The sequence below is a fragment of the Phascolarctos cinereus genome, unplaced genomic scaffold, assembly GCF_003287225.1.
Source record: "Phascolarctos cinereus isolate Bilbo 61053 unplaced genomic scaffold, phaCin_HiC Scaffold_4;HRSCAF=312, whole genome shotgun sequence".
In the NCBI taxonomy this organism is placed as follows: Eukaryota; Metazoa; Chordata; class Mammalia; order Diprotodontia; family Phascolarctidae; genus Phascolarctos; species Phascolarctos cinereus.
In genome coordinates, this window is record NW_027555847.1 from 695537789 (window position 1) to 695564761 (window position 26973).

Sequence of the window (26973 nt, forward strand, 5' to 3'; positions counted from 1 at the left end):
TCTCCCCATACATGTTCCCGTGACTGGTGAACACCCATCTCACCGGACAGGACTTTCTTCCCTTGAGACACAAAGCATTGGGCTGCCATTGCTGACCCTGCACAAAAAGCCCAGGCACGAATGCTGGAAACTCCATGAAGGACTGATTTTTAACTGAACCTCATTTTTCACCTCTGGATAAAGAGGCCTTCAGGAATAAAAACTTGAGTTCTGTAGCTGGGGAAGACATAAATTTCCTCTAAATCAAGGGTCCTGAAGCTATATTGTGTCAGGACCCCCCTTCCAGAATGTTTTCAAATAAATAAAATACATGAAATTTCAAAGGAAATCAATCAGTGAAATAGACGCCAGGTTAAGAATCCCTGTACTAAGCAAAGTTTACAGCCCTAAACTTTCAGGAACATTATTTTGGGTAAAACTGGCAACTTTCCAAAAAGCACTGAAAAATTTTAATATGTTACAAGCAAATAAATTCCAAAAGGAAGCCATAAAGCCCACTGCAATATTCACTTTGTTAATGTACAATCCTGCTACATTAAGAAATAGCACGTGAAACCATTCAGGTCAAGGTAAATGGTTTCCCTAAAAGAAAGTACTCCAGAATAATTGCCCCTGGGAAAAATGGTTCACCCTTTTCGATTTTTCAAATATTCACCTTCAGAACAACATTACCCCCCATAGGCCCCACCTACAGCACACGAACCCAGCAGCAATGTCCACAAAGGAAGCCAAATCCCTAGTTAAAGGTTACAGAATAACTATGACTCAAAAGCTGACAATCGAGTGTTTCATTACCTTTATTTCTTAAACTAGCTCCAAGAAAGCGGTAGGAAAATGGTTCAAAATAAATATCAACACTTATGTATATGCAAAAATGTTTTTGCGTCCCTCAGTCATGCTGAGAAGGTGGAGGCAGAAACGAGATCCCTGGGATGTGATTCATAGCCAGCCGCTTCCAGGCAGACAGCGCAGCTTCTGAGCAAGGATGTCTGCCCAGATTTCCACCTGAGGCAGGAACAGAACAGTCGGTCCCATTCCCTTCCACCACCCCCTCCCCCAGTACGGGTCACTGAACTCATTAAAGGGTGCCCTCCACTGATGCTGCAGCTGCCACATGGCCCACCAGGAGTCAGCTGTCATCCCCATCTAGATCTGAGGAGCCCAAATCCGCCAGCTCGGCCTCGCCTTTGCCACGTGCCAACAACCTCTTCTCAAACTCTTCTTCACTCATTTTGCCCTTTTTTAACTTTTTCAAGAGTCTTGTATCATTGAGCAGCTCTTGCATGTCTTCATCTTCAATATCAAACTCCTGGAAGCAGAAGAAACCAGTGACTGTTCATTAAATTCCTGGAAACATAAATGCATGGTAGAAGCAAATGGCTTATGTACTTTTTAAAGGTTTGTAAATGCCTCCTGTTGTCATGGCATGACCATCTTCCATGCCATCCCACTACCCATCATACCCCCCCACACCTTTCTTTTAACAAAAACAGACCAAAGTGGGTACAGTGTTCCACCCCAGAATTCCCCCTGTTCTCTAATGAGATGAAGTAACTGTTTCTTCACTCATCTTCTAAAACTAACATTGGTCCCAATGACTCATTTTTAAAAATTATACATGCATGCCCCTCAAATTAGAATAACTTGCTCAATCAAATTATAATTAATTTGCTCACCACAAAAATTAGAATTACTGGAAACCAGTCACCAAAATGTAAAAAAGTGGTAAAATTTTAAGCCCTTGCCTACATCTGTCCAGATGACTTCTCTTGTTTTTAAGGTCACTCACAAGCATACTTTGTACTTGCTCAGAGATTCAAAGGTGAATTTACATGCGACTTAGCCAAAAGAAGGTTGTATACACTACCTCTTCTCTTTTCCTCTTTTCAATCATTTTTTTCTTCTTTTCCTTCTTGGCTTTCTGCTTTGACCAGGCTTTGTTCTTGATAAATTTCTTTTTCCCTTCATTCTCTTTTTTCTCTTCTCTCTGTTGCTCTAGAAATTTTTGTCTCTGTTTCTCTCTGTTTTTATCTTTAAATGCAATAGTGTCTGTATCAATAGTAACAGGCATGAAATCCGGAAACTGTTTTCCCCTTAGCTCTGGCATCTTGGGCATCCGCAGGAGGGCAAAACCTCGGGCAAGACTAGCAAAATCAAGATCTAAATAATTTAAAAATCAGCATTAGTCACAATCAGAAAAAAAAATTTGTCTTGCACCTGGACAGCATGTGGTTTTTTTCTTAACAAAACCAAAGAGTTTAACGTTTCTGAAGAAATTAAAATACAGTAGGCTTTTTTACAAACCACTAAAATCTGAGTATCAGCTTGTCAATGAAATTCAGTGGTCAGTAACTTCTCTATTTCAGGAGGAAGCTGCTGTATCCGTGGCTAGAGTTTTGTGCAAAAGGCCTGAAAAACTTGATTTCAACTCCAGCTTCAGACACTGACTAGCTGTGTGACCTCGGGCATGTCACTGGACCTCTGCCTCAATTTCCTCAACTGTAAAATGGGATAATAACAGCAGTTACCTGAGAGGACTATTGGGAGGATCAGATGAGATAATATTTGTAAAGCACCAAGCCCAGTGCCTGGAACACAGTAAGTGCTGAATAAACGCTGCCGCTGCTGTTATTGCTACAGCCTGTTTAAACCTGAAACCCAAGGATGTGTTTCCTTACTAATACCGACATTAAGAGTACTACCTTAACACAACAGCAATATCTGGGAAAGCATCAGATGTGTGAAGTGGGAGCAAAAATAAGCAAATGGCAAAAGTTCACCTTTTAACCGGAAGATGAGATTGCATTCGTGCTTTGCATAGGCCTGGACACAAGATACAAACGCTTTCATGCCCTTTTCAAACATTGCTCGGTCCGCCAGAGCCATTGATTTGAGCTGGGGGAGAAGGTCAGCTGGGTTTTTCTGTGGCTTCATCTCCTGCAGGGGACACTACCAAAATCACAGCCTTCAATACTGGGCCTGAATCCAATAAACTGTCCCTAAGGCCCCCAATATACCCCTCCAAGCTGTCACCAGTGAACTTGGAGGAAACACCCAGACCACACCATCACAGACTTTAGAGCTGAAAAGGACACAGGTCTAGTCCAAACCCCTCATTTTCTTTATTTGTTTAAATACATAGAACCATTCCTTTTAAATTAAAATTTTTTCAATTAGCAAGCATTTTTTTTCATTCTCCCTCCCACTACCCTTCAAAAAAAAAAAAAGACCCAAAAACCCAAAGGCCTGTAAAATGTGCATAATCAAGCAAAATAAATTCCTCCGTGAGTTATGCCCAGCTGGTCAATGTGCCTTATGCTGCAGCTGGTTCCTTTTCTGTCTGTTGGAAGCTGTGTGCCCCCTGACTTCACCGTACATGAGGAGCAGAAGGGACCTGCCCCAGCACAACTCGTGTTCGTGTTCCATACGTGATGGTCCCTCAGGTCTATGTTCTATGTTCCAATGACTTTCCTCGCACTGGGGACATTCTCTGTTCTCTCCGCTCCCACACCAATCTGGAAGCGTCCCTCTTCCCTTTCTTTGTTCAGCTCCTCCTACATCTGGAATGTCCCCTTGCACCCACTTCTCCTCCTCCCTTATTGAATTCCTGTCCACCCTCTGAAGCCCAATCCAAAGTGGCCTGTCACCCTCCCACTCCAGGAAGCCTGTGCTGACCCTGAGGCAGTAATGACCTTCCCCCACGCCCCAGATCTCACCGGGGGCTCTGCTTTTTCATACCAGAAACTCCACTGTTTACTACTGGGGCTGTCATCTCTGTACGTGTCCTGTTCCCCAAATGGAAGGACCATATGCTCGGTGGAGGCCAAGATAGTCCCAGCATGACAGGACTAGAGACAGAGCTGGAAGCACCTCAGAGTCCCTCAACTCCAACTCCCTCACTTTACAAATGGGGAAATTAAGGCCACATGCGGTGATGGAACTTGCCCTGGTCACACAGCTAGAAAGGGTCAGGGCAGGATCTGAACCCAGGTCTTCTAAGTCCAAGGTCAGCACTGGCTCCTGTATGCTGTACATTTCAATGACATGAAAGAGACTACAACCTGAAGTCTCAATAAGCACTTGAAGGTTGCATTTGCTCAAGATTATAAGGTCAGGGCAGAAAGGAGCTTCGGAGATATTTAGTCCAGCCCACCTATTTCACAGAACTGAAGTCCTCAAGAGGCTAACACAGGGACTTGGCCAAAGTCACCCCAGCTAGTCAGGGCAGGGCCCTCACACTCCCAATCCTGAACTCTTTCCTTCTCACCTCTCGTGTTACCGAGTGCTGGAGGAAAAGAAAAACCAACTTACTTTTTGGTTGATGGAGAGGAAGTTGACGTAGGACTCTTCCATGGGAAGCAAGAATACGAGCGCGCTGCCAGCGTGGCCGATCCGTGCTGTGCGCCCACAGCGATGCACGAAGGCGCTGCGAATAAAGATGGGGAGGAGAGGCAGTGAGCAGAACCAGAAAACAAGGGCAATGGAAGGGAAAGCCATCTGAGCATGGTGGCCAGTCGTGGTCCCAAGGACATGACCGAGGAACGCAGGGGGAAGGAGAGAGGCAGTGCCACTGCACACTCTGGAACATGCTGCATCTCTCTACGGGTTCTGCTTAACTGTCTTCTCTTTTTTAAATCTTTGTTACAAAGGGAGGCTCCTGGGGGAGGGTAACAGAATAGAAATAACATGGGTGAAAAAGGGAAGATGGGGCTCCTCACACACAGTAACATGCCTTCTGTGGGCTGGCCGCAAAGTGGAGGCCAAAGCTGGGGGATGAGGACACGCAACAGGGAGATGAAAACAATGCTGAGCTCTGTTCTGTGTGCACCAATCTAAGAAAGTTACTGGTAAGAGGGCATTTTCCTATTAGTCAAAAGGCAAGCTCCACAGATCAGGCCACATTTAACTCTCAGCACTGGGAAGAAAGGCAGGGCCCTGGAGGCCAGAGGACCTGAATTCAAATACCTGACACTTACTAGGTGTGGGACCCTGGGCTGACTTAATCATTGAAAACACTTCTCTAAGTTAGAGATGGGTGGCAATCAGCATCAGGGCTGGGAATTCTGACAGTGACAATTATCTGGACTATCACAGAGCCCTGCGACATATGCGGGACGGGAGTGAGTGATAAAGTGAACACTCCCCAATACAGGAACTTCCTTGACCCACACAGGTTATCAGCCACTTCCAAGTCTAAGAACTGCTTGAAGGCCCCCAAGAAGCAAGGCCAGCGTGTGAGAGTGGCGGGCTCTGAACTGAGGGCTTCCTAAGTCCAAGGCCAGCCCTCCACCCACTGCACCACTCATGATATCAATACCAATTTTTTTTTTAAAGCAACATTATCACCAAATAGTATGCTTACGAACTGCTTTCACAACCATTATCAGAAAGAACGTGTTGTACCTTGCATTGCTAGGTGGGTCATACTGCAAAACCCAATTTACTTCAGGAATGTCTATTCCCCGGGCCATCACATCAGTGCACACTAAAATACCGCTGTGAAATTGAAAAACAAAAGCATTTATTATGATTAAAAGTTAACTAGCTTCAATATCACCAAACAGTACTTAGTGAGTATTCATTCTACCAAGAAACTCTGTGTTAAGAACATGTCGTGATGGAAACATCTGTCAGAATTAACTGTGTGTAATATGGGACCAAAAGCAAATTGAATAGTAAGACTGTACTTACTAAGAAGAGAAGCCTGACTGCACAGATGGTATCTTCAAAGCCTGTCACACACACAGTGCATTTAATGCTCTACACCAGGGTGGTGGTGGGGGGGGGGGCTTTTCCTCTGAAAATCTCAAGGATCCGACAAAATTTCATTACTCCAGCAGCACAACATTTAATTAAAATTGCCAACTCCCACTGAAAATGTGGATCAAGGGCAAAATTTCCACATGAAAACAAGTAACGGGAACAACAAAGTATTCATTCCTCTACAGTGTGGATGGACAACATGCATGCTGAAGGGCCAAATACAGCACACACAAGGTTTTTAGCAAAACCTTTTCTTGTCTAATTAGTGAGCCTAACTGCTTACCTACAACTTGGCACGTAACTGTCTACAACCAGGTGTCAAGCCTCAATTAAATAATACTTGAAAAAACCACTATGGAGTCCAGACACATGGTTACTGACCACACAACTCAGCAGGTGGAAAAAACATAGATGCCTCTGCTTACAGTTATTCAAAGACAAGAAGTGACATTTTTCTTCCTCAAATTAAAAAGCGCGATCATTCAATATGTGGCCGTACCATCAAGCCCAAAACGTCAACTATTTTTCGACATCCAAGCTGCTGATGTGTAGACCTGCCCTGTGGGCAGCCAACTTGAGGGCACGCTGGGCTGGAGGGAACACAACGTTCCTGTTTCACCACAACTGACTTTAATGTTCTGTATCTTTTCTGCCCCTGGGACCCAGTGAAATCTTGCAGGAAGCAAACCTACCTTTGCAGTTTGCGAAACTCCATGAATATCTTACTGCGTCTATGTTTCATCTTCCCATGAATGCACATTATTTTTACATTTTTAACCAGGGCCTCCAAAGCCTTCCCATAATATTCCACACAGGCACAAGTACTATGGGGACCGAAAAAAAACAAAAACAAAAACAAATCACCTAAAATTTCAACATAATTTGTGCTCCCAAAGTCTTTGAAATAAAATGAGGGGAAGGAAGATACGAAGAGATAAACCTACTCCCAATTATCATTTTCCAAACTTAAAAATTTCAAAATAAATATCAGAGGAACAACATAAGTATTAAAAGACTCTTCTTAATGATGAGAGCCTGGCAAACACAACACAGTCCCCAATTCCAATCTGCAGAACGTGACCTCTTGGGTCACGGGATTAAAGTCCTTTGATGACAGATGTGTTTTGTATGAGTTGAAACACTAAGGTTGTGGTCTCCACAGCCAAGATTGTAGATAGGGGAATCGTAATGTGTTCTAGCCAAAGGCCCTGACCTCCAAATGGGAGGCTGCCTAAGCTAAAATGCTAACTCACTATCGTCATAATTATATGCACATTTTAGTTTCTAAAGTACTTTCCCACACATTCTGTCATCTGATTTTCTCAATAACATTAAGAGACAGAGCAAGTATTAACATTCTCATTTTACTGAAGAGGAAACTGAGGCCCAGAGATGTTAAGTCACTTCCCTTAAGACAAGAGTGGGGAACCTTTGGCCTCAAGGCCACATGTGGCCTCAGTTTCCCCTGCTTTAAGCTCATGTGGCCAATCTGTTGGCAAAGCCAAGGACTAAAATCAAGGTCTCCCAAGCAGCTGTCTTTCTCACTCTATCATAAGGCCTGATTTTCACGTCTGGCTTTTTTTTTTTAACCTCCTCTACCTAAACAACTCCTTCTCGTTGTTGTTTAGTCATTTCCAGTCATGCCTGATTCTTCGTGACCCCACGTGGGTTTGGGGGGGTTTTCTTGGCAGAGATACTAGACTTTGCCATTTCCTTCTTCAACTCATTTTACAGATGAGACAACTGAGGCAAACAGGATTAAGTGACTCACCCAGGGTCACACATCTAGTAAGTGTCTGAGGCCAGATTTGAACTCAGGAAGGGCCTGACTCCAGGCCCGGAATTCTATCCACCATACCACCTAGCTGCTGTTACCCTACTCATAGAAGATTAATTACCTATGAGATTCTCCTCAAACAGCTGCTGGTCTTGACTTCTAGAAAACAATGCACTTTGGTGACGGGAGGACAAGTGATAAAGAAGTGCGTACAACGCACTTTCATAACCACAGCTGGGTTTGAGCCAACAGAATAAAGGCAAAACTTGTACAAAGTTGTTCCTGGCTTCCATTTTGAAACAAGGGCCAATACTATTGTGGAGAGAATCCAAAGAGACTCGAGGCCTGGTAACACTTATTCATGCATCCTGTACCAATAACAATGCTTTGCTGGATCACTGTATGTACTTTCCCCAATCCCAAGGGAGCCCAAGAACCATACCTGAAGAACACCAGGTGTTTTTCCTGCTTATGATTTCGGAGAAAATGCACAAGTTGATTAAATTTCTCATCTGCTCTGCATACCTGCACAATAACAAAGGAATGAAAACTAAAAGGTATAAAAAAGAAATGAAAAATTTTTAAAAAAAGACAACTTTGAACATAGTACAGTAAAAATACTCTCAACTGTGGAGTCAGGTTATCAAAGGACAAATATCACCTGACAACAATATATGGGCCCTTTTTCATTTCTGAGCCTCAATTTCTTTATCTGTAAAATGGGGATCACAATCCCTGTACCACCTACCTCACAGGACTATTGTGAGGAAAAGGCTTTGTAAACCTTGAGAGGCTATAAAAATGTGAGTTAATTTTTACAACTCTCTCTCCATTGAATTTCTCAGTCCCAGCATACAGATTTTAAGGGAATTAATTCACCCATTCACTGGATATTTTCGCTGGAATGATAATCAGACATTTCTTTGGTAGCGCAGATTCCAGGAGATCACTGTTAGTCAAAGTGAAATTAAAGTGCAGGATTATAGCATGGAAAGGGGAAGCATGGACTTCAAATCCACCCTCCAGGACCAGGTATAACTGCCCCCAATTTTTTGAGGGGAGCACCTGGGGTTAAGTGACTTGCCTAGGGCACAAAGCTAAAAAGTGTCAAGTGTTTGGCCTGAGGCTGGATTTGAACTCAGGTCCTCTTGACTTCAGAGTCAGTGCTCTATCCACTGTGCCACCTCGCTGCCCCCTCCAAATTTTTAATAAGTGCTCAAAAAAAAGAAGTATGAAGTTTCTGTTCATGGTACATAATAGAATCAAAAGAGGTCGGCACAGGAAGGGACCCCAGAAACCACATCGGTTATCTCATTCCTGACCAAGAATCACCTTCACCAAAATCCACCCACACCCTTCGAAGGTGGCCCATCCTCCTTTTAGATAGTGATATTCAAAGAAAGCATCTCCTGACAACAAGCATCCATTTGCTTCATAAAAACATCGTTCAGCCTTCAGTCAAAGAAAACAAGTGTTTACCCCTTTGTATAACAGGCCTTCAAACACTGGAAGACAGATGGGAATGGGGAACACTTTGATGTTGAGGGGATGGGAGAAGAATCTGAAATTCTACATATCCCCCCATCTCCACTAAAATGGTAACTCCTTCAGGGCAGGGAAATATACACCCGGTAAATATGTGGTGAAAAAATGAATAAATGAATGAGTGAGGATTGAAAAGCAGAGCTGTCAGCAGCATCTCCAAGGAAGGCCAACAGGGGGAGCTGCAGGATCTAAAATAAACATTTGCCAGGAAGAATATCATCTTTCTGACCTAGAGATCTAATTTCCCAAAAAACTTTCCACCTTCTAGCCAGGAAACAAAAGCTTATGGGAAAGGAAATTAAATCCTAGCTATCCCCAGAGGCCAGACCCATATTCAAAATAATATTTATCCTGCCAAGCAGAGCATTTGAAATGTCAGTCAAAGTTTCCTTGCCAGACTACAGATGAGAAGTCAGACCTTCCCCCCCACCCCCCAGAATGTGTGTGGGCTTCTACTCTTGCTTGAAGTGAGCACTTAAATAAGCCGGGGCAAAGACTGCATTCAGAAACAGCTCTCAGGCATCAAGGGTCGATTACTGCCTTGTACCCAGTAGGCACACGATAAGGAAAACAACATCTACTGCAGAGTCCTTAGGAAACAGTCCACACAACGGCTGCCGGGCCCAAGCTGCAGATCTCACCCAGCACTGCTGAGTCCCTAGAACCTTTCTAAGAAGAGCCAAGGGGTCCCTGGACAAAGCCTGGCAGCCGGCCCCTCACCATGTAGTAGTTCTGCAGGCGGCTGGGAGTCTTCTGGGTGCTCGAAGCTGCCACCCCTTTCTCTTTCACGGAAATGCGGACGGGATTCCGAAGCCCTGCCCTCACCAGGTTCTCAACCTCTTGAGTCTGAGTGGCGGAGAAGAGGCCTGTTCTCCTCTGCTTTGGCAAAAATTCCAGAATGGTATTTATACTGGTAATAGAGACAAAAAAAGGAAGCACCCAGAACAACACAATGAAGCAGTAATGCTTCTGAAAGAGCAGCAGATGCTTTAAGAAAGATTTTTAAAAATTCAATCCAAGCAGACAAAGAGTTAAGACCAAAATTTCACAGCAGCATACAACGCATCAACAATCCCAAGAACCATCGTCCTGATGTTGTTTTAAAATGACCAGAGAACTCAGCCAGAAATCAAGAGGAAAAAAAGGAGGCTGATTCAGAGTTGCTCTGCTCAAAGTACCTTGCTTCAAAGCCCATGTCCAGAAGGCGGTCTGCTTCATCCAACACCAGGATGTCAAGGGACTTCACACAATTCGCCAAATCCAACCCTTCAGCCTTTCTCCTGAACATGTCCTCCAAGCGGCCTGGAGTGGCAACTATGATGTTTCCACTTTGGAAAGAAAAAGAAACCGGGCCCTTTCTTGACTTCCGTAGCGTTCATCAGTATGACCAAAGACTCAAAAATTTCAAATGCCCAAATATGCATCTAAGTCCCGGTTAAAAAGAACGCTCAATCTAAGATTCATTGTCAAACAAAGCATGCCAAAAGGGTAAATCTGCACCTCAAATGTGGTGGGCTCTAGAGAGTCAGTGAAGGGGGAGAAAGTGGGAAGAGGACAGAAGGGAAGAGGAATCAAAGTCCTCCCTTTTCACCTCCATAATCCTGAGAGGGGACTCATCTTCAGAGCCTTACAGAAAGACGGCAAAATTAAAACTCAAAGGGGAAACTGGTCTGGGGATAAAATCCCTGAGATGGAAAGAGACTAAGGAAGAGGCAAGATGGGCCACAGCAGAAGGAACACTTAGGTCTCCTTCATCAAATGAGACAGCAGCTCCTCCTACGTGCAGGGCTATGAAGTGAAAGAAAAGGATAAATAAAGCTAACTCACCCTTGTTCTTTGAACCTCTCAACGTCTTCTCCTGGGTTCCTACCCCCAATTAAAAGAATCTGGCTAAAATAAGAGACAAGACTCTCGGCAAATCAGGCAAAATAATTAATTAATTATTTTAAGTGTGCTTAATTAAAAGTGTAAATGTAATGTACCTAAATTGTGGGAAGTGCTTAGAAAAATGTAGCAGCACTTCATTGATCTGGATGGCAAAGCTCTCTCGTGGGTGTGATGATGATGGCTCCGACCTACACAGCAGGAAAAGCTTCGATGACTTCACACACTGGACAATATGGAATTAATAATAACTGACACGTCTGTGGCATTTTGAAGTTGTAAAGCACTTAATGCATGTTACCCCATTTGACCCTCGTGACAACCCCATAAAGTGAGGGCTAGAATCTGCATCATGCCCATTTTATAGGTTAAGTGACTCACCCAGGGTCACAGAGTTAGCAAAAGTCCAGGCAAGGTTTTCCTATATTGCTCTCAACTATACTACCAATTCTCAGAATCAAGTCTTCTCACACACCAGTCAAAACTCATGCTAAAGGAAACCACAGTAATGGGAGAACTCACAAGGACCACACGTATCACTGCTCCAAGTGGCTGCTATGACTCATACTGTTCCATTTACTGTTATTTTTAGGCTTCCTATATTCAATACAATTTAATTTAATATTATTTACTAAGCCTCAATGGGTAGAACACAACACAATGCTGGCTGCACATGTGGAATTCACAGTCCAGTAGAGGGACCCAGGACACACACACACACACACACACACACACACACACACACAGGACAGCACAAAAGAAAGCTGAGCGCTATATGAGGACACAATACACCTGTGGCAGCAATGACAACATCTACACTAAGGACCAATGGTGACCAATGATTCAAGTATCATTTTACCTGCATTTTTTTTAACTTCTCATCCCTCCTCAGCAGAATTTGCAGGATAGGAATGACAAAGGCCAGTGTTTTACCGCTACCTGTGACCTATATATAGAACACGGAGGTTTGGCTTCCTTTAATCAAAGGTCTTTTTCCTCTTGTAAAAAACCTAAGATAGACAGTGATTTCAGAGCATACTCACAGCTTCTGCAGCTACATCTTTGTTTTTCATAAAGAGAGGGATGGTTGCAGACTAGAGAAAAAGAGGAAAAAAAACTATTTAAACACTTACAACCTTAGAGGTGGAAATGTAGATTTAGAGATCATCTCACCATACTCCATTTTACAAATGAGGAAAATGACGTTGGCAGAGAGAGCTGACAAGTGCCCCACCAAGGTCAAAGAGAAGCGAGGGTGCTCCCATCACCTCACTTCCAATCCAAAGTCATCATCAGTCAATGAGGAAGGACCAATTACTATGGTCAGGCACTGGACTGTTTCTCCCAAAAAAACTTGGTGATGAGGGAGCTGGGAATGGGCCACTGGCCCATCTTCTCTATGGAGCGAGCTGACTCAGGCTCCCACCGCTTGCCTTGCCATCTTCCAGATGGTTAACTAACTAGACAGGCAAAGAAGGGCAGGTGTCAGTCTGCCACTAAGTCACTTCGATTTTCTGCACCTCAGTTTGTAAAATGTAAACTCTGTAAAGTGAGGGGACTGGATTACATGATCTGTAAGGACTCTACTAGCTCAAAAATCCTCAGCTACCATAGCAATTAACCAGCCCGTGTAACCTCCCCTCTGTGAACCTCAGTTTCCTTACTGTAAAAGGAGGCGGGGTAGAGACATAAAACATCAGAGCTGAAGGAACCTTAAGGAACAGCCGGGTTACATCAAATCCATCACCCCCTCCTTGACACTCTCCTCTCTACGTTTCTATGACGCTGTTCTCTCTAGATTCTCCTCCAATGATCCAGATCTTGGAGCTTCATCTGCGACCCCACCCAGCTCTTCCCACCTTCGGGTTCGCTATAACTTTATCAATGCCACTGAGAAGCCACGTTAAAGGAGTCCGAATGCTGGATTAGAGAGATAAGGAAACTGAGGCCCAGAGTAAATGACTTGTGCCAGATTACCACCTCGCCCGCCCGTGGCTCCTCCGGCAACCCCACGAAGCCACACCACGTGTGCTTTAAGTGCGAAGGCTCCACGGCGTGGGGCAGAGACACTGAACGAGGCCAAGGGCCCCGGCTAGCTGAGCGTCCCCGGCACTGATTTCCCAGCACATGACCCCGCCGGCTCCGGCTCCCCAAGAGCTTCCCAGCCCGGACCCGGGACGGACGCGTAGACACGGGGGGGAGGAAAGGGGAGCCCGGGGCACCGCGGCCTCCAAACTGTCCGCTTCCCAGGGCGCTTCTGCTCGGCGTTGCCCGAGATCTCCGCGGAGGGGGCATACCGGAGCGGGAGGGCAGCATGATCGGGCCTCCCCTTCCCCCATCGCTCCCGGTCCCTCCTCCCCAGGACGGCCTTCCCTTCTCTCCCCCGGCCCCACCGACCTGCACCGGCGTCATGTGGGGGAAGCCGAGCTCGCGCAGAGCCGCCAGCACCCGAGGGTGCAGCGGCACCGGCAGCGTCTCCCAGGCACCTTCCGTTACATGCTCCATCGCGGCCCCGCCGCAGCCCGCCGGAAAACTCGGAATTAGGAGACCACTCTTCCCCTCAGTCGGCCACAGCTCGCATCCGCTTCCGGAGAGTGCGCCTCCGAACGGCCCCGCGGCGCGCGGCGCGCCGAGACCGAAGGTTCCGCGGCGAGAAGGGGGTGGGGCATGCAGATTGAAGTTACGCGCCTGCGCAGAGCCGCTCAGTGCCGGCGGCCGGCTTCGCAAGCTGGCTGGGGCGGAGGCACGAGGTCTGAGGTATGCCCCGCCCCCGGCCTCGGCTGCCCCCAGCGGCAGCTCGGGTCCGCGCCTCCAGTGCTAGCGCTCTAGCAGTAGCCAACCAAAAAAAGACGTGCCCGTAGTTCAGGGACGTAATCGGGAAGTTTCAAGGGGACTTAATTCTGTCCCCCGAATTCAGCAGAGGTTGGAAAACCGCGCTCAGGGCGAGTTCAAGTCCTGCTTTTGATACAGATTTGCTGTGTACGCTTTGGAAGGTCTCTGAACCTCAGCCTCATTTAACCTTCCTCGCCGGTAATACGAGGTAAGTAGCAGCTCTGCCTCACCGGCGCGTGAGCATCCTATGAGTTAACACGAAAAGCACTTAGCGACGCTTAAAGAGCTGTATTCAAGTCAGCAGTTATTACTAACCTCTCCGTGCCCAGGCTTATTGTGCAAAACTGAGCTGCTCATCAGCAGAAGAGCGTTTTCTCTGCTACTAAAAGATTGGGACCAAAATTCAAGTCCACAAGCATTTATTAAGCGGAAACAAAATGGAAACGTTTTGGGGAGGGGAGGGAGCAGGAGAAAGAGGCAGAGGAGCTGGGTCTGCACGAAGCTCAGTTCTGTTGCTTCCAGCTGTGAGACCTTCAACAAGAAAGCGCTTTGCAGATTCTCCGCGTTGCAAGGAATCCGGGCTCAGCCAGACCAACCTGCTCCGAACTTGGCTTGAAGACCTCCCGTGGGGGAAAACCTTCTGGCTCCCAAGCAGCCCATTTCCCCTCTAACACAATGGTATCTGTGATCTCGTAAATGTCGGAATTCCAACCATCCATGCAGATCGCAGTCTACACACCGGCTGGTCCTGGGCGACTCTACTCATCCTCTTCCCTAAATCCACCCAGGTGCAAGGGGTGGGGTGGAGCTCCCCGGGCCCTTTGGGGTTCTTTCCAGTGGAACACAGGCGCGGGATTCAACCCTCTCTTTACTGTGAGACCAGCCCATCCATTTCTTCCATACATCCTTTGGTGACTTAGACTACTCCAATTCCCGTATTACTCCTGGTTTTTCAGGGGTTGCAGCCTGCTCACACTCACCACGGACTTTTCGATGAGCCTCAATCCTTCAATTGTCTGCCTCCCTGCTGCCAACAAATGTGCCCACATCTCCCCTATCATCAAAAAACCCTCACCTGAACCATCTCTCCCCGCTATCGTCCTCTGTCTCTGCTGCCCTTTGTAGCTGAATTCCGTAGAGAAAACGTCTTCCGTTGGTGTCTCCACTTTCTCTTCTCACTCTTCTTAACTCCTGGCAGTCTGGCTTCTGACCTCATCATTCCCCTGAAACTGCTCTCCAAAGTTACTAATGATCTCTTAGTTGCCAAATCCAAAGGGAGACGTTTTCTCAATCCTCATGCTTCGTGCCCTCTGTCAATAAGCCTCTTCTGAGTATTTGTGACAGACAACCCTCCCTCCTGGCCCTCCTACCTACCAGACCACTCCACCCCGATACTCATCCAGGCCACGCCCCTTGACCACGGGTGTCCTACTGGGCACTCGATCTCAGTTCCCATGATTCAATGATCTCCAACTATTTATCCATAGACATCTTAAACTCAATCTGTCCCAAAACAGAATTTATCATCTTTCCCCCAAACTCTCTCCCTTTCCAAGCTTCCCTAGTATTGCCAAGGGCACCGGCATCCCCCCAGTCTCCCAGGATCAAAACCTGGGTGTAATACTTGTCCCCTCACTCTCACCCCCGTGTCCAATCCGCTGCTGAGGCCAATCAATCTTGCCCTTGTAACATCTCTCAAAAACAACCTTACCTCTCCTACGTTACCTCTAGGCCTCTGTGCAGACCCTCATCTCCTCATGCGGGGACCACTGCACTGGCTGCTGGTGGATCTGCCTGCCTCCAGGCTCTCCCCACCTACCCATCCTACTCAGCTGTCAGTGATTTTCCCACCACGTCACCCCCTCCCCACACCTCACCCAAACTACCCTGGCAGCTCCCTATCCCCTCCAGCCCAAACTTGCACCATCCGTGTGGTTCAGACTGAGCTGGGAATCCACTTGATTTTTCTCCCTCTGGGACAGTGTCCCTCATCGACAAAGGATGTGGACTACATGACCTTGCCTGCTTCTGAAAACAGGTGTGGGTGAGCCTGACACCCTGTCAAAACTTGCTTCCTCATCTATGAAATGGGAGAGAGAACTCTGGCACTGCCTACCTCACAGAGAGGGCTGCTCTAGGAAAGTACTTTGTCAGCTGTCCAAGGGGACAGAGGAGTCAGCATCCCTCAGGCTCTACAGTCTAGGACCCTAGGATCCATTTTCCCCACTGCTTCTGCAGCTGCCTCACTGGCACATGCAGACAGGTGACAAGACATCATAGGCCCTCTTCCACCACTAAGAACATGTGATAACAGGCAAGACCAGCCCCAAGTGAGCAAAGCACAGAGGTCACAGCTGCTTGGCCAAGGAAGTGTCCTTTCCTGGGCCCCAGGTCTGCCCAGTGACCCACACAACCCCCAGACAGTAAGAGCATAAAGCAAAGCGGCATCCATACAAAGAACAAAGTGACAAGACCTTCAAGTCTGAACCCCTCATCTTTTACTGTCATGGGTATATTTAAACTCTCTGGGCTGTTTTCTCATTTATAATATGGAGCTGGACCACACAAGTTCTGAGGAACTTTCAAGTTCAAAACCTACACTTCTTTGGTGATTCTTTGATCCAAAAAGTGACTGATAAATAATGTAGAAAACAGTGTATTATGTGACCTTAAGCTAAAATTATCCACACTAGGTCTCAATGTCTGTCCTCACGTATAAAGTGAAGGAGTTGGAGCAGACCTCCAAGATCTATTCCAGTCCTAAGCTTATCATCCCATGATTTCCACCCAGGACAATCAATCCAAGATTTCCCTGCACACTCAATATTGATGTTGGTAGTTCCTAACATCTAGATGACACAGTGGCTACAGCATTAGGGCCTGCAGTCAGAAGACCTGAATTCAAATCTGGCCTCAGACACTAGCTGTGACCCTGGGCAAATCATTTCACCTGTGTGCCTCAGCTCCCTTAACCATACAATGGAGATAACAGCAGCTACCTCCCAGGATTGCTGTGAAATCAAATTAGATATTTGTAAAGCATACAACACAGTGTAGGTGCTTAATAAATGCAATGATCCCCTCCCTTATAGATCAATGTCCCAAATAGGTCTGTTTATTCTGCATAACAGCTTTCTAAACCAAAATTTTCAGGACAAGGTTCTAAAGGCAAGCTTCAAAAAAGTGAAAGAAGACTGTCTGCAAGAATGAACAAAGAGAAACACAGGTCTACGTACTGCACTTCTCAGCCCTGGGAGCTGCAATGGCTACAACTCTATTCTCAAGCCATTAAGTTACAGGCATGACTTTTCAAATAAACCATGGGAAGCTTAGAAATGCTTCTGCAAAAATTCCAACTTTGACAGCAGCTGCCAGTACTCAGACCACTACAAACCTGAAGTTCAGTAAAGATCAAATTGTGGCGTTTGTCCGGCTGACCATTCATAAATACGCACTGCAGCCCTTTGGGGATCCAACTCCATCAGCTGGGTAAACACCTGGGCTATTGGTGATCTGGGCTGCTACAACATGAAGTTGTCGGGAAGAGCAACTGTGGCCACTCTTAACGACGGAGACACTCTCGGAAGTGAGGCTGCTCCTTGGAGAGCACACTTCCTACCCCTAGGCCCAACCCTGAAGTCTTTCCAGCTTGACAGATCTGCCAGAACTGTAGTACCCAGGGCCACCCCCACCCACTGCCCCAAGGGACTAGAGGTGAGTGGGACTGACAGCACCAATAAATAACTGAACCTCAGATCCTAAGGAGTCTTTTTTTTTTTAAAGAACTGTTTATTTACTGGACCTGGGTCAAATTAGATACACATCCAATTTTTAATTTACATTGTTCAATTTGATTTTGAAGTGTTTTTACATGAAATAAAATTGGCATTCAACAGTTACACTAAGGTGAAAAAACTCTCACCTTATTAATAAACTGCTGCAAGTATTTTGCCCAAAGTCAAAAAACTTTTTACTCTGAACATAAAACCTGTAACAAACTTTAAATTAATAGTACAAAACTCGTTACTTGTAGTTTTCCCCCTTGCAAAGATCAAAAAAAGTACAAGTAACTAATATACATTAGCCACAACATAATCCTTGATCAGCCCCACACCATAAACAGATGTTTCAATTTTCAACCCATCAGAGACCAAGAAAAAGTAATTTTTCATACAAAGCAAAATTCACATGTGCTAAAATGAAAGACAAGGAGAGGGGGGAAAAAAAAAAAGAACCCTAGTACTGAGAATTATGCTCAGTCCTCCTCAGCTAGCCAGCGGCCCAAAATGCCACTGTCTCTGCTCCAAGAAATGGTGGCTGTGTAACATTGCAATGACATCTAAGAGCCAACTTTAACCCTTTGGCATCAGGAATCCAGATTTTCCCAGCTTAGATTAACACACATCTTAAGTGCCAACACAAGGCTGAGGGAGGGCTGGACGTGCCAGCTAAGAAAGACTAACTACCACCTGCTGAAGATAGCCTCCAGCCTTCCTCTGACACAGCCCAAGTGTGAGGGTTAGCCACTTGTTCTCTACTTAATACAGATAGCTGAGTCCTGGGGACCAGCTTCAAGAACGTTCCCATCTTCTCTAGGACAGAACATAGTTTGTGGGCTTGTCCAATCAAGACTACCCTAAATGAATCCAAGTGCCCCAAGGTGGTCAAGGGTTCTATCCGTTCCTAGCAGGACAGTTTTGAATGATTTAAACTGTCGATCCTTAGAACTTCAGAGAACTGATTTTTTTTTTTTGCTGCAGGTTCACAGTTCCAAAGACATGTACAATCACTTTTAGTAAAAGACTATTTGCCTTAGTGCTGTGTTATGAACAAACTGTATTTCATCATGAAAACCAAAGGAAAACAGGACAAACAAACGTGACTAAAACACACGTCATTTATGGTGCTGGAGCTCTGGAATGCCCTGTGGGTTGGAGGCAGATTCCAAATGAGAAGTTATGCCAATTAAGTGTCAAAGTTGTCAGGACAGCCTTGCTAAGAAGGTGTGTTTTCAAAACCTAGTTGTGAGGAAGAAAGAGAAGCAATGAGTGTATAGTTCAGAAAACAAAAGCTTAGAAACTATGTGACATCGTTGTGACGAAGATGTTTGGTAAACAGTGAACTGGGAGTTTGGGACCATCAGGAAAAGCCTTCTCAGACAACCCTCCGAACTTCAAAAAATCTCTTCAGGTAGTAGATCTGTCCCAATGTCATGGCAACTAATACGAGAGCTTCAAAGAAGGACCAGAGGACCACTCTGCTGTTTGTGTTGTCATTAACTGTTTGGGAGCAAAAGAGAGCAAGAATCATTGAATTTTGTAAAAGAGGCATCATCAACAGTCCCGATTTTTATAGCTACCAATCAATATACTAGAAAAGGACCTCGAAAAACATGGGCTTTTGTGTTTTCCTTCCAGCCACTTCAACAAACTTGATCTGATGGGTCCTTACACTGTTAAGAGGGATCATGTTAATTTTACAGAAAAGGAAATTGAGAGTCAGAGGGAGATGATGAGGCAAGAAAAAGCCTGACTCTAAAGCCAAGAACCTTGAGAGCCAAAGAGATGCTGGAGGCAGAGACAGGCAGATGTGCCCACATGTGTGCTGCACTCGAGAGTAAGGATTAATCATCAGACTTCCTAGATCCCTGGAGAGCAGCCTCCAGTAAGTGACGAAGCAGGTTACAAAAACCACTGCAAATGACCCTCCCAATAAATCTGTAAGACAGCTAGATCATGTTTTTTTTTTCTCAGATCAGTTGCATTCTCATCCATCTCATTTCTTAGAAGACGCTTGGCTGGAGACCAAAATAGGGGTGACAGTTCTCACCAGGTTCTGCCAACTCCAGTCTCAGGTCTATGGGAGAACAGGGAGAACTCTAGAGGGGAAAGAGGTACCTCTGCCCAGCCTGTGCTAGGAGGATCTTTTCTATGGGAAAATGTATTCAAGTTTGACTCCAGGGAAACCCTTTACCTCCCATTGGCCCCATCACTCTCCTCGAGGTCACCAGCCAAGTCCGGCTGGTCCTTGATCCTCTTGCCACACTGAATTTCAAAAGCAGGTGGTATCCTAAAAATTCTTTTGTAAGTTGATTGCTGCAATAAATTTTCCCACAGAAAAGAGAAGGTGCCAACCTGCACTAGGAGAGTTTCCTCCCTGAGAGATCTCTCTAGTACAGACAAAAAGATGACAATGAAGACCCCCCCCCACTTTTAAGTTGAGGAACACCTGTACTTGGCTTTTCCTTCTTAAGCACAGTTTTTTTCTTTTTTGGTGTTTTGTTTTCAACATATAAAGTTATTCAACATATTATGTGTTTTAAAAGCAACTCGGGCTCCCTCCTTAAAGTCTCTTTATCAGTGCTGTCAGAAACTGACTGCCTTTTCCTGGTTAATAACAGCTGACATTTGCCATATCCAGCACACACATTATGTCATTTAAAAGGAGATAGGACAAGCAGCTAGGTGGCACACTGGATAGAGCACCAGCCCTGGAGTCATGAGGACCTGAGTTCAAATCCGGCCCCACACACATAACACTAACTGTGTGACCCTGGGCAAGTCACTTAACCCCAATGCCTAGCAAAACAAAACAAAAATTAATCAATAAAAGATAGGAAATATGCTTACCACTCAGCAAACTGTGCACTTTGGGGGGTTCTTCAGACTATTCTAGTTGAGTGACTCACCTGGATTTATGGCCTTCTTGGGTGAACAAGAACTCCTCAGTAACCGCGTGGCTAGGCCAGTGCTCTCTAGCCACAGACACAAAAGTATTACCCGGAGGAGCATAACTTTTCATGGGAGGCAAAGATGACCCAAGTGAAAAGATGTTCAAGCTGCCGAAACCCTCAGTCCCCTGCTCTGCCCCCCACAAATGAGGGGAGGCTTGCCAGAGTGACTGCTTCCACTTACTTGCTCTGTGTATTCTCTCCCGGACTTCCATATATTCCTGTTCATGCTTTACGGCCGTCATCGCCACGGCGAGCTCATTAATCATCTCTTCCAGCTTGTTCTGATGAGCTGTTGGGAGAAGGGTGGAAAGAACAGTAAGGACAGACTTCTTTCTGACAGCATGACAGAATGGGGGCTTGCACAATTAGAAAATACTTCTCCTGAAAAGGCCAGGAGAGCCACACAACTTCAGTGACACGTTGAACCATTCTACATCTCATCATGGAAAAGGGCTAAACTTTCCTGAGAATGACTTAATCTTCACAGTATGTCCTAAAGCAGACATTCAGACGATAGAAATCTCTTTGAACCAGTAAAGAGGGAATCATATTATAAAATGCTTACCAACAGAAGGTTTTCATAACTGATTTCCTCCTTTGATTTTGTGGATTTGTTTTCAAGTGGATGTTAGAGGGCCAACAAAAGAAGGCAAAGAAAAGGAAAAGGACTCAATGGGGAGGGTAACAATCCTAATATTACAGAATCCAAGTAAATCTTAATTTTTTTGGCAATTCCTTTACACGAAAGTCCAAAAAAAACCCCCATAAGATCCTAGAATATACTATCAGTATGTTTTCACAATATTTAAGTTAAGTGCTCTTCTCACCTTAAAACTTTCAGTATCAACTTGTAAGCAACATAAACAGAACATTTAAAGTCAAGAGGTATCCCTAATCAGATTTAAAAACTATGGACTATCTAGGGAACACTAAAGATGCCCCTTATACTCCTTCATAATATTCAAAGGAGCAATTTTAATACAGTGGATAATAACCAATACTTAAATACAGAGACAGGTTCTCAGGGGTATAAAGATTTTCAGCTAGGTACACCTTTGATTAAGAATGAACACAGGGTATATGTATTAACATCAGTTCTGAAAGGAAAAAATGACTCGCTTCCAGGTAGTGCGATTATATGATAACCAGTAAAGTAAAAAACACTACTTTAAAAAATGAGCATTTTGGGGGAATCTCTGCAGAGAAATGTAAGATCCAACAGGACAGAGCTTGGATGCCCAATCACCCTAACAGGACAGGAAAGACAATAGATAATAAACGTGTTGTTAGAGGGGCAGATGCCAGCCACATAATTATGGTGGAGCTGGCCTATAAATCAGAGCCTCCTCAAAAGGCTTTGCTCAAAGAGTCCAGTGCACTACATGGAACCTTTAAGGGGAAGGCCTGATTTGGCAGCTGCCATTCATTGCCATTAACAAGCAAAAGCAAGGGTTTTAGCTCTTATGTTAAAGGATTATTGCAGAACAATTCACTGTTCACATTCATCAGCCAACATATCCAAAGTACTCACACAGGGCCATCTTCCAGCAAGATGGAGAGGAAAAACAAAGACTTTCAAACCCATACCTCTCACCGGAAATCAGACAGTCCTGCACCATGAAAATAAGCTTCTGAAGAGCGAACGTACAAATCACAGACAGTCTGCTCCTGTCTGTCAAATACAATCACTCGACCAAAATGACCTTCAAGAGACCCAAAGGAGACATTTCACCCGTGTCATGATCTCTTGCTGCTCCTACTGACTGCTCCATTAACAGAGCAAAGGCTACCATGCTAATATTTTGAGACATGCTGAAAAAACAGCAGCTTATGCCTAAGATTTTATACACATGCACAGAACTTTTCCATCAGAATAGGAACCTTAGTTGCCAGCAGACTGGTTTCTGCCTCCCATCTAATGGCACCAGGACCTCTCTGAGTCTCACCAATGGGCACCTCATCAGTGATAACTGATGACAGTAGTTACAATAAATTTTCACCACTGCACCAAAACACGGCCGTGGAAGGGGCTCTATATGATGTATAAGGACATTTCAAACACCTGCGTTTATATTTCTTATCCACCCAAGCCTCGAAGTTAAGGGGGGAGGGGATAAATTTTAATCATGTTAGAGCAAGCCCACAAAACTTCACACACATCATCATTAAAACAGCAAGTCAAATTTCAATCAGGTTGTAAACTAACTTGTTTATATTTACTTATACCTCCCTTGTTAATCTTAAAGAAACAAAATAAAACACTAATAAATGATTTATGTTCCAAATAACATAATTTAAAACAAATTCAAAGATGCATGACCATGTCTGCTAACAAAAAAAAATCTCCCTACAAATCATACTTAGATCTAATCATGTATAGGGTTTTTTTTAATTTAAAGAAAAAAAAGAGGGAAAAACATTCTCATGCCAACAAACTGAGGTTAGAAAAAAGAGAAGCACAAATTAGACATTAGTCAATGAATGTATGCAAAAGACAGGAGGCTAATGAGCTGTCAAAAAGCAATCCACATACCATCCCAGGTATCTCCTCCACCTAAAGAAAAGCGGAAGAGATAAACACAGGCGCCCAAAAAAAAGGTGCAGATAAACTAGGCATTTATACAATGGCAAACAAAAAGGTCAGACCAATATTAGCACAGTAATGGAAGAACAAATAATCCAAAAAGTATCCTACATGGTGATAACAACAAAAACTGATTACATGGAACTGACCAGAAAAAAATACTGGCTTTCAAAAAGCAAATTCTCTGCTGAGGGAGGGAATAAAATTTAATAACTAAGTGATTAATATCATTTCTGCTACTTGACAAAATACTCATTCCAATTAGGGGTGTTGAAAAGAATGTCAAAGAGGACTTAACCAAGAGTTCTATCCAGATGGGCAAAAAGGTGTGCTAAGCAAGGCCAACTCTCCCCGAAACAAAGGAGCATCATGTCAACATTGTCTGTCAAAGGTTCTCCGCACCTTCTGTTTCCATGTCTTGGCCCTTTGGAGCTTCTCCAATATCAATAGTGAACATCACTATCTTGGGAGTCATGGTGGACATTCTGTTGCTAAAACAAAACTTGTAAATTCCATCCATGTGAGCTGCAAAAGTATATTTCCCGCTGGACTCTCTGTCTCCTTTATAGATTCCTTTATTATCAGGTCCTGTAATCTGGAGTGGGAAAGAAAAAAAGTAATATGCCCTGAAACAAGTATCAAATTCATAATCCAACCCCCTAATTTTACAGAGTGAGCAGAATGTGACCTAAGGTTTCCTGACTCCTGAATCCAATATTCCTTCTCCTCTACCACACTCTACCATAAGCTAACAAGATCATGCCCTGGAGCCTAAATGACTTCCTCCTCTCTGGGATGCAGATTCATTACCTGCAAAATGAAACATCTGTAAATAAATATGCAATTAAATACATAAATAAATTCTAAGGTCCCTTCCACCTCTAAATCTAGGATTTCACGACTGTTGCTCCAATTAGATTGCCTACCCAACTGAGACCCAGTTCTCATACCTTCTTGCATCACCAATTCACTTCAACATGCATTTATTATGGATGAAAGGGGCACTGGATAGAAAAACAAAACAGAAAAGATTCAAGGTTCTCAAGAAGCTGACATTCTACTGGGGAGATAAAGCGCACAGCAGACAAGTAATACAAGACAATACGAGGAGGGAGCAAAAACTAATGTCTAGGAAATCAAGAAAAGATTTCCACAGAATGCAGCAACTTGAAGGTAAGGATCCTAAGCATCAGAAGTGGTATGGGCAACACCCCGTACAAACGTTCTGAGGTGGGAGATAAAACGGATCAGGGAAGGCCAGTTTGGCTGGGACACGGACAAAAGGGTAGAAATGAAAACGAAGCCTGAAAAGGCAACAGTGAAGCCAGACCGTGAGACTGGGAGGAGTTTGCGTTTTCTCCTTGAGGCAAAAGGGAGCCATGAAAGATTCTTGAGCAGGAGTAATGCGGTCAAACCTGACTTTTAGGAAGATAATTTTAGCAGCATGGAGAAGTAAAGGGAGCTAGGTGACACAGCGCACAGAGAGCTGGGCCAGGAGTCAGAAAGACCTGAGTTCAAATCTAGCCTCAGATACTGCCAGGCTTCATGACCCTGGGGGAGTCACTTCACTTCTGCTTGCCTCAGTTTCCTCATCTAATGGGGATAATAATAGCACCTACCTCCCAGGCTTGTTTCAAGGATCAAATGGGATAATATCTGTAAAGCACTCAGCACAGAGCCTGGCACATAGTAGGTGCTATAGAAATGCTTGCTGCTGTTATTATTAAAACAGACAGGCAAGAGGAGAGACCTGGAAGCAAGGCAAGAAGCGAAGAGGGCCTGCACGAGGACAGCAGTGGTGTGTCTGGAGAAAAGGGGACACACGCATGGTGCCTAACATGCACAACAAGCACTTAACATCTACTGCTGATAGCAATAATAAAGCTCAAGGAAACTTTCTGACCAACAAGAGAAAGGCAGATTATAGCCAGTTAGCTGCCAGCTTTCTTAACACAGCAGTCACTATCACCAACGCCAAAGAGTTAAGTAAATCCAATTTGAAGATAGTTTAAACTGCCTCAAGCAGACACAATTTCTAGATTTTTATGGATTTGTGAATTTTTTTGTGGGTTTAGTCTCACTGTTTCATGTTCCTGTTCTGGAGACAACAGAGGGAATGACCTTTAATTCTCATTATTTACGATCATTTATGACCCTTCAGTGTTAAATTAGAACTCCTAAACACATTTTTTAAGGAGAGAAATTAATCCTTTTATTTTAAAAGCGCAAGTGTTTTAGAAACCTTTTCTTTGCTCCTTCAGTAGCTTCCCTATAACACTCTTGAGGTAGCTGTGGCTGGTCTGCTACCGGAACAGGGCCTCCAACTGTGAAAGCTCTCAAGCACCCGCCAGAACCCCCAGACTAGACAACATCAGGTCACTAGGAGGTGATGGAGGCCAGCAGCCTCCGCCTGGCCCGCTAACCTCACACAAAGCCCAGGGGCTCACAAGCAGCTGTCCTCCGGCCATATACCCAGCCTGGCCCCAGGACGGCTCTCTGGCACGGGGGCTGCTCCACATGGCTTTTGCGTAAAGCTCAGCATCAGGTTACAGTGTCCAGGGTCACTAAGCAGGGTCCCTCACAGAATCACAGCTGGCAGCGCCCGGGGGATCTAGGCCAACGCCTTGATTATACAGAGAAGGAAACTGAGGCTGAAAAAAATGCAGTGACTTCCACAAGGTCACAAAGATGATCGGGTCTGTGGGCGACCTTCCAAAGAATCCTGGCCTCGGTCTGCAAAGGACCCCAGGGAAGGAAACGATCCGGCCTGGGGACGGGAAGTGGGGGACGAGCCTCTGCCACACCAGCTGTGACCCCCCCCACACACACACTTTAAACCGGACCTGGACAGGACCTCACCCTTGAAAGGAGTGTGAATGGGGTGAGATGAAAAGTGGAGAAGACGGGGAAGGGGGGAGAAAAAGGGGGGAACAGAGGGAGAAAAAAAGAAAAACTTGAGGAAGGAAACGGAGAGAAAGAGAACAGGGAAGGGAGAGAAGGAAAAGAAGAAAGGAATGGAGAAAGAGCAGAAGGAAAGTGCCGGGAAAGGGCGAACACCACCGGCTACACCTGGCATCCCCTGGCCGCCCGAGCTGGGGCCTGACCCGCCCCACGCTCCGGCGAGCTCGGGCCTACTGGCACGTTACCCCTAACTGACAGGTGGGGGAACCGGGGCTCCGAGAGGGGACTTGCGGGGGAGGGGCCACTCAGCCCCAGGCCGGGGCGCGCCCCCCCATGCCCCGAGCCCCCTCCTCGGCGCGCGCTCCCGCCCTCGGGCGCGCGCCCCGCCGCTGCGCCTCCCCCGCCCCGCCCCGCGCGCGCGCACCTCCACGTCGATGTCCAGGAAGCCGCCCTCGGCCACCTCGAAGATGAGGCCCATCTTGGTGCCCGAGGTGACCCGCTCGAAGAAGCACTCCTCCGCGTGCGCGTCGATGCTAACGAAGTAACCCGAGGCTGTGGCCAGAAGAGCGGCCAGCAGCGTCAGCACCTCCGGGAGCGTCACCATGGCGTGCGAGCGGGCACGGGGCCTGGCGGGGGACGGAGACTAGGGCCGGGACTGCGGCCTCCTCAGCCGCCGTCGCCGCCGCCTCCTCCTCAGCCTCCGCCTCTTCCGGTTGCTGCCGCCCTGGGCGGGAGTGGGGCACTGATGCGGGAGACGCCGATTGGCGGGCCGGCGCCACTGCCACGTAACGGCCGCACGGTGGCCGCCGAGGGCCAGCGAGCCCCGCCCTCCCCGCGCCGCGGACGGCGGCGCCGAGGGGACAAAACGCGTTCTTCGGGCTTCGTGGAAGCTCGTGTGTGGTTCCTGGAGCGCGCGCGCGCGGGACGGTGGGGTCTAAGTGAGCGGGCTCCACG

At 45.9% G+C, this 26973-nt stretch overlaps 2 protein-coding genes across 3 annotated transcripts; both read right to left on the minus strand.

Moving 5' to 3' along the window:
* Positions 1–779: 779 nt before the first annotated feature.
* Positions 780–13592, minus strand: DDX55 (DEAD-box helicase 55). The gene is given in 15 exon segments (XM_020970261.2): positions 780–1309; positions 1868–2160; positions 2781–2949; positions 4312–4426; positions 5404–5496; positions 6456–6587; positions 7983–8065; positions 9806–9995; positions 10264–10413; positions 10913–10975; positions 11068–11123; positions 11125–11160; positions 11829–11915; positions 12013–12063; positions 13367–13592. Coding segments are annotated over 15 exon segments (1806 nt in total). The 5' UTR covers positions 13475–13592; the 3' UTR covers positions 780–1129.
* Positions 13593–18617: 5025 nt separating this feature from the next.
* TMED2 (transmembrane p24 trafficking protein 2) lies at positions 18618–26719 on the minus strand. Of its 2 annotated transcripts, XM_020970215.2 has the most exons (5): positions 26444–26719; positions 23521–23713; positions 23068–23088; positions 20716–20823; positions 18618–19080 (listed from the first exon to the last, which is right to left on the minus strand). In XM_020970215.2, the coding sequence occupies exons 1-5, from the start codon at positions 26621–26623 to the stop codon at positions 18956–18958; spliced, it is 627 nt and encodes a 208-aa protein (XP_020825874.1). In that variant the 5' UTR covers positions 26624–26719; the 3' UTR covers positions 18618–18955. The 2 variants fall into 2 exon arrangements, with proteins under 2 accessions (XP_020825874.1, XP_020825875.1); XM_020970216.2 differs by lacking the exon at positions 23068–23088.
* Between the last annotated feature and the right edge of the window lie 254 nt (positions 26720–26973).

Bases quoted from the DNA above. Each gene is read 5' to 3' on its own strand.
- TMED2 (XM_020970215.2), bottom strand. From the start codon at position 26,623: ATGGTGACGCTCCCGGAGGTGCTGACGCTGCTGGCCGCTCTTCTGGCC. The intron at 23,089-23,520 runs GTGCGGAGAACC...GCTTTTCTTTAG, and splicing joins CCAAGACATGGAAACAGAAG to GTGGAGGAGATACCTGGGAT. The intron at 19,081-20,715 runs GTAAGTGGAAGC...GCTCCCAAACAG, and splicing joins GGAGAGAATACACAGAGCAA to TTAATGACAACACAAACAGC.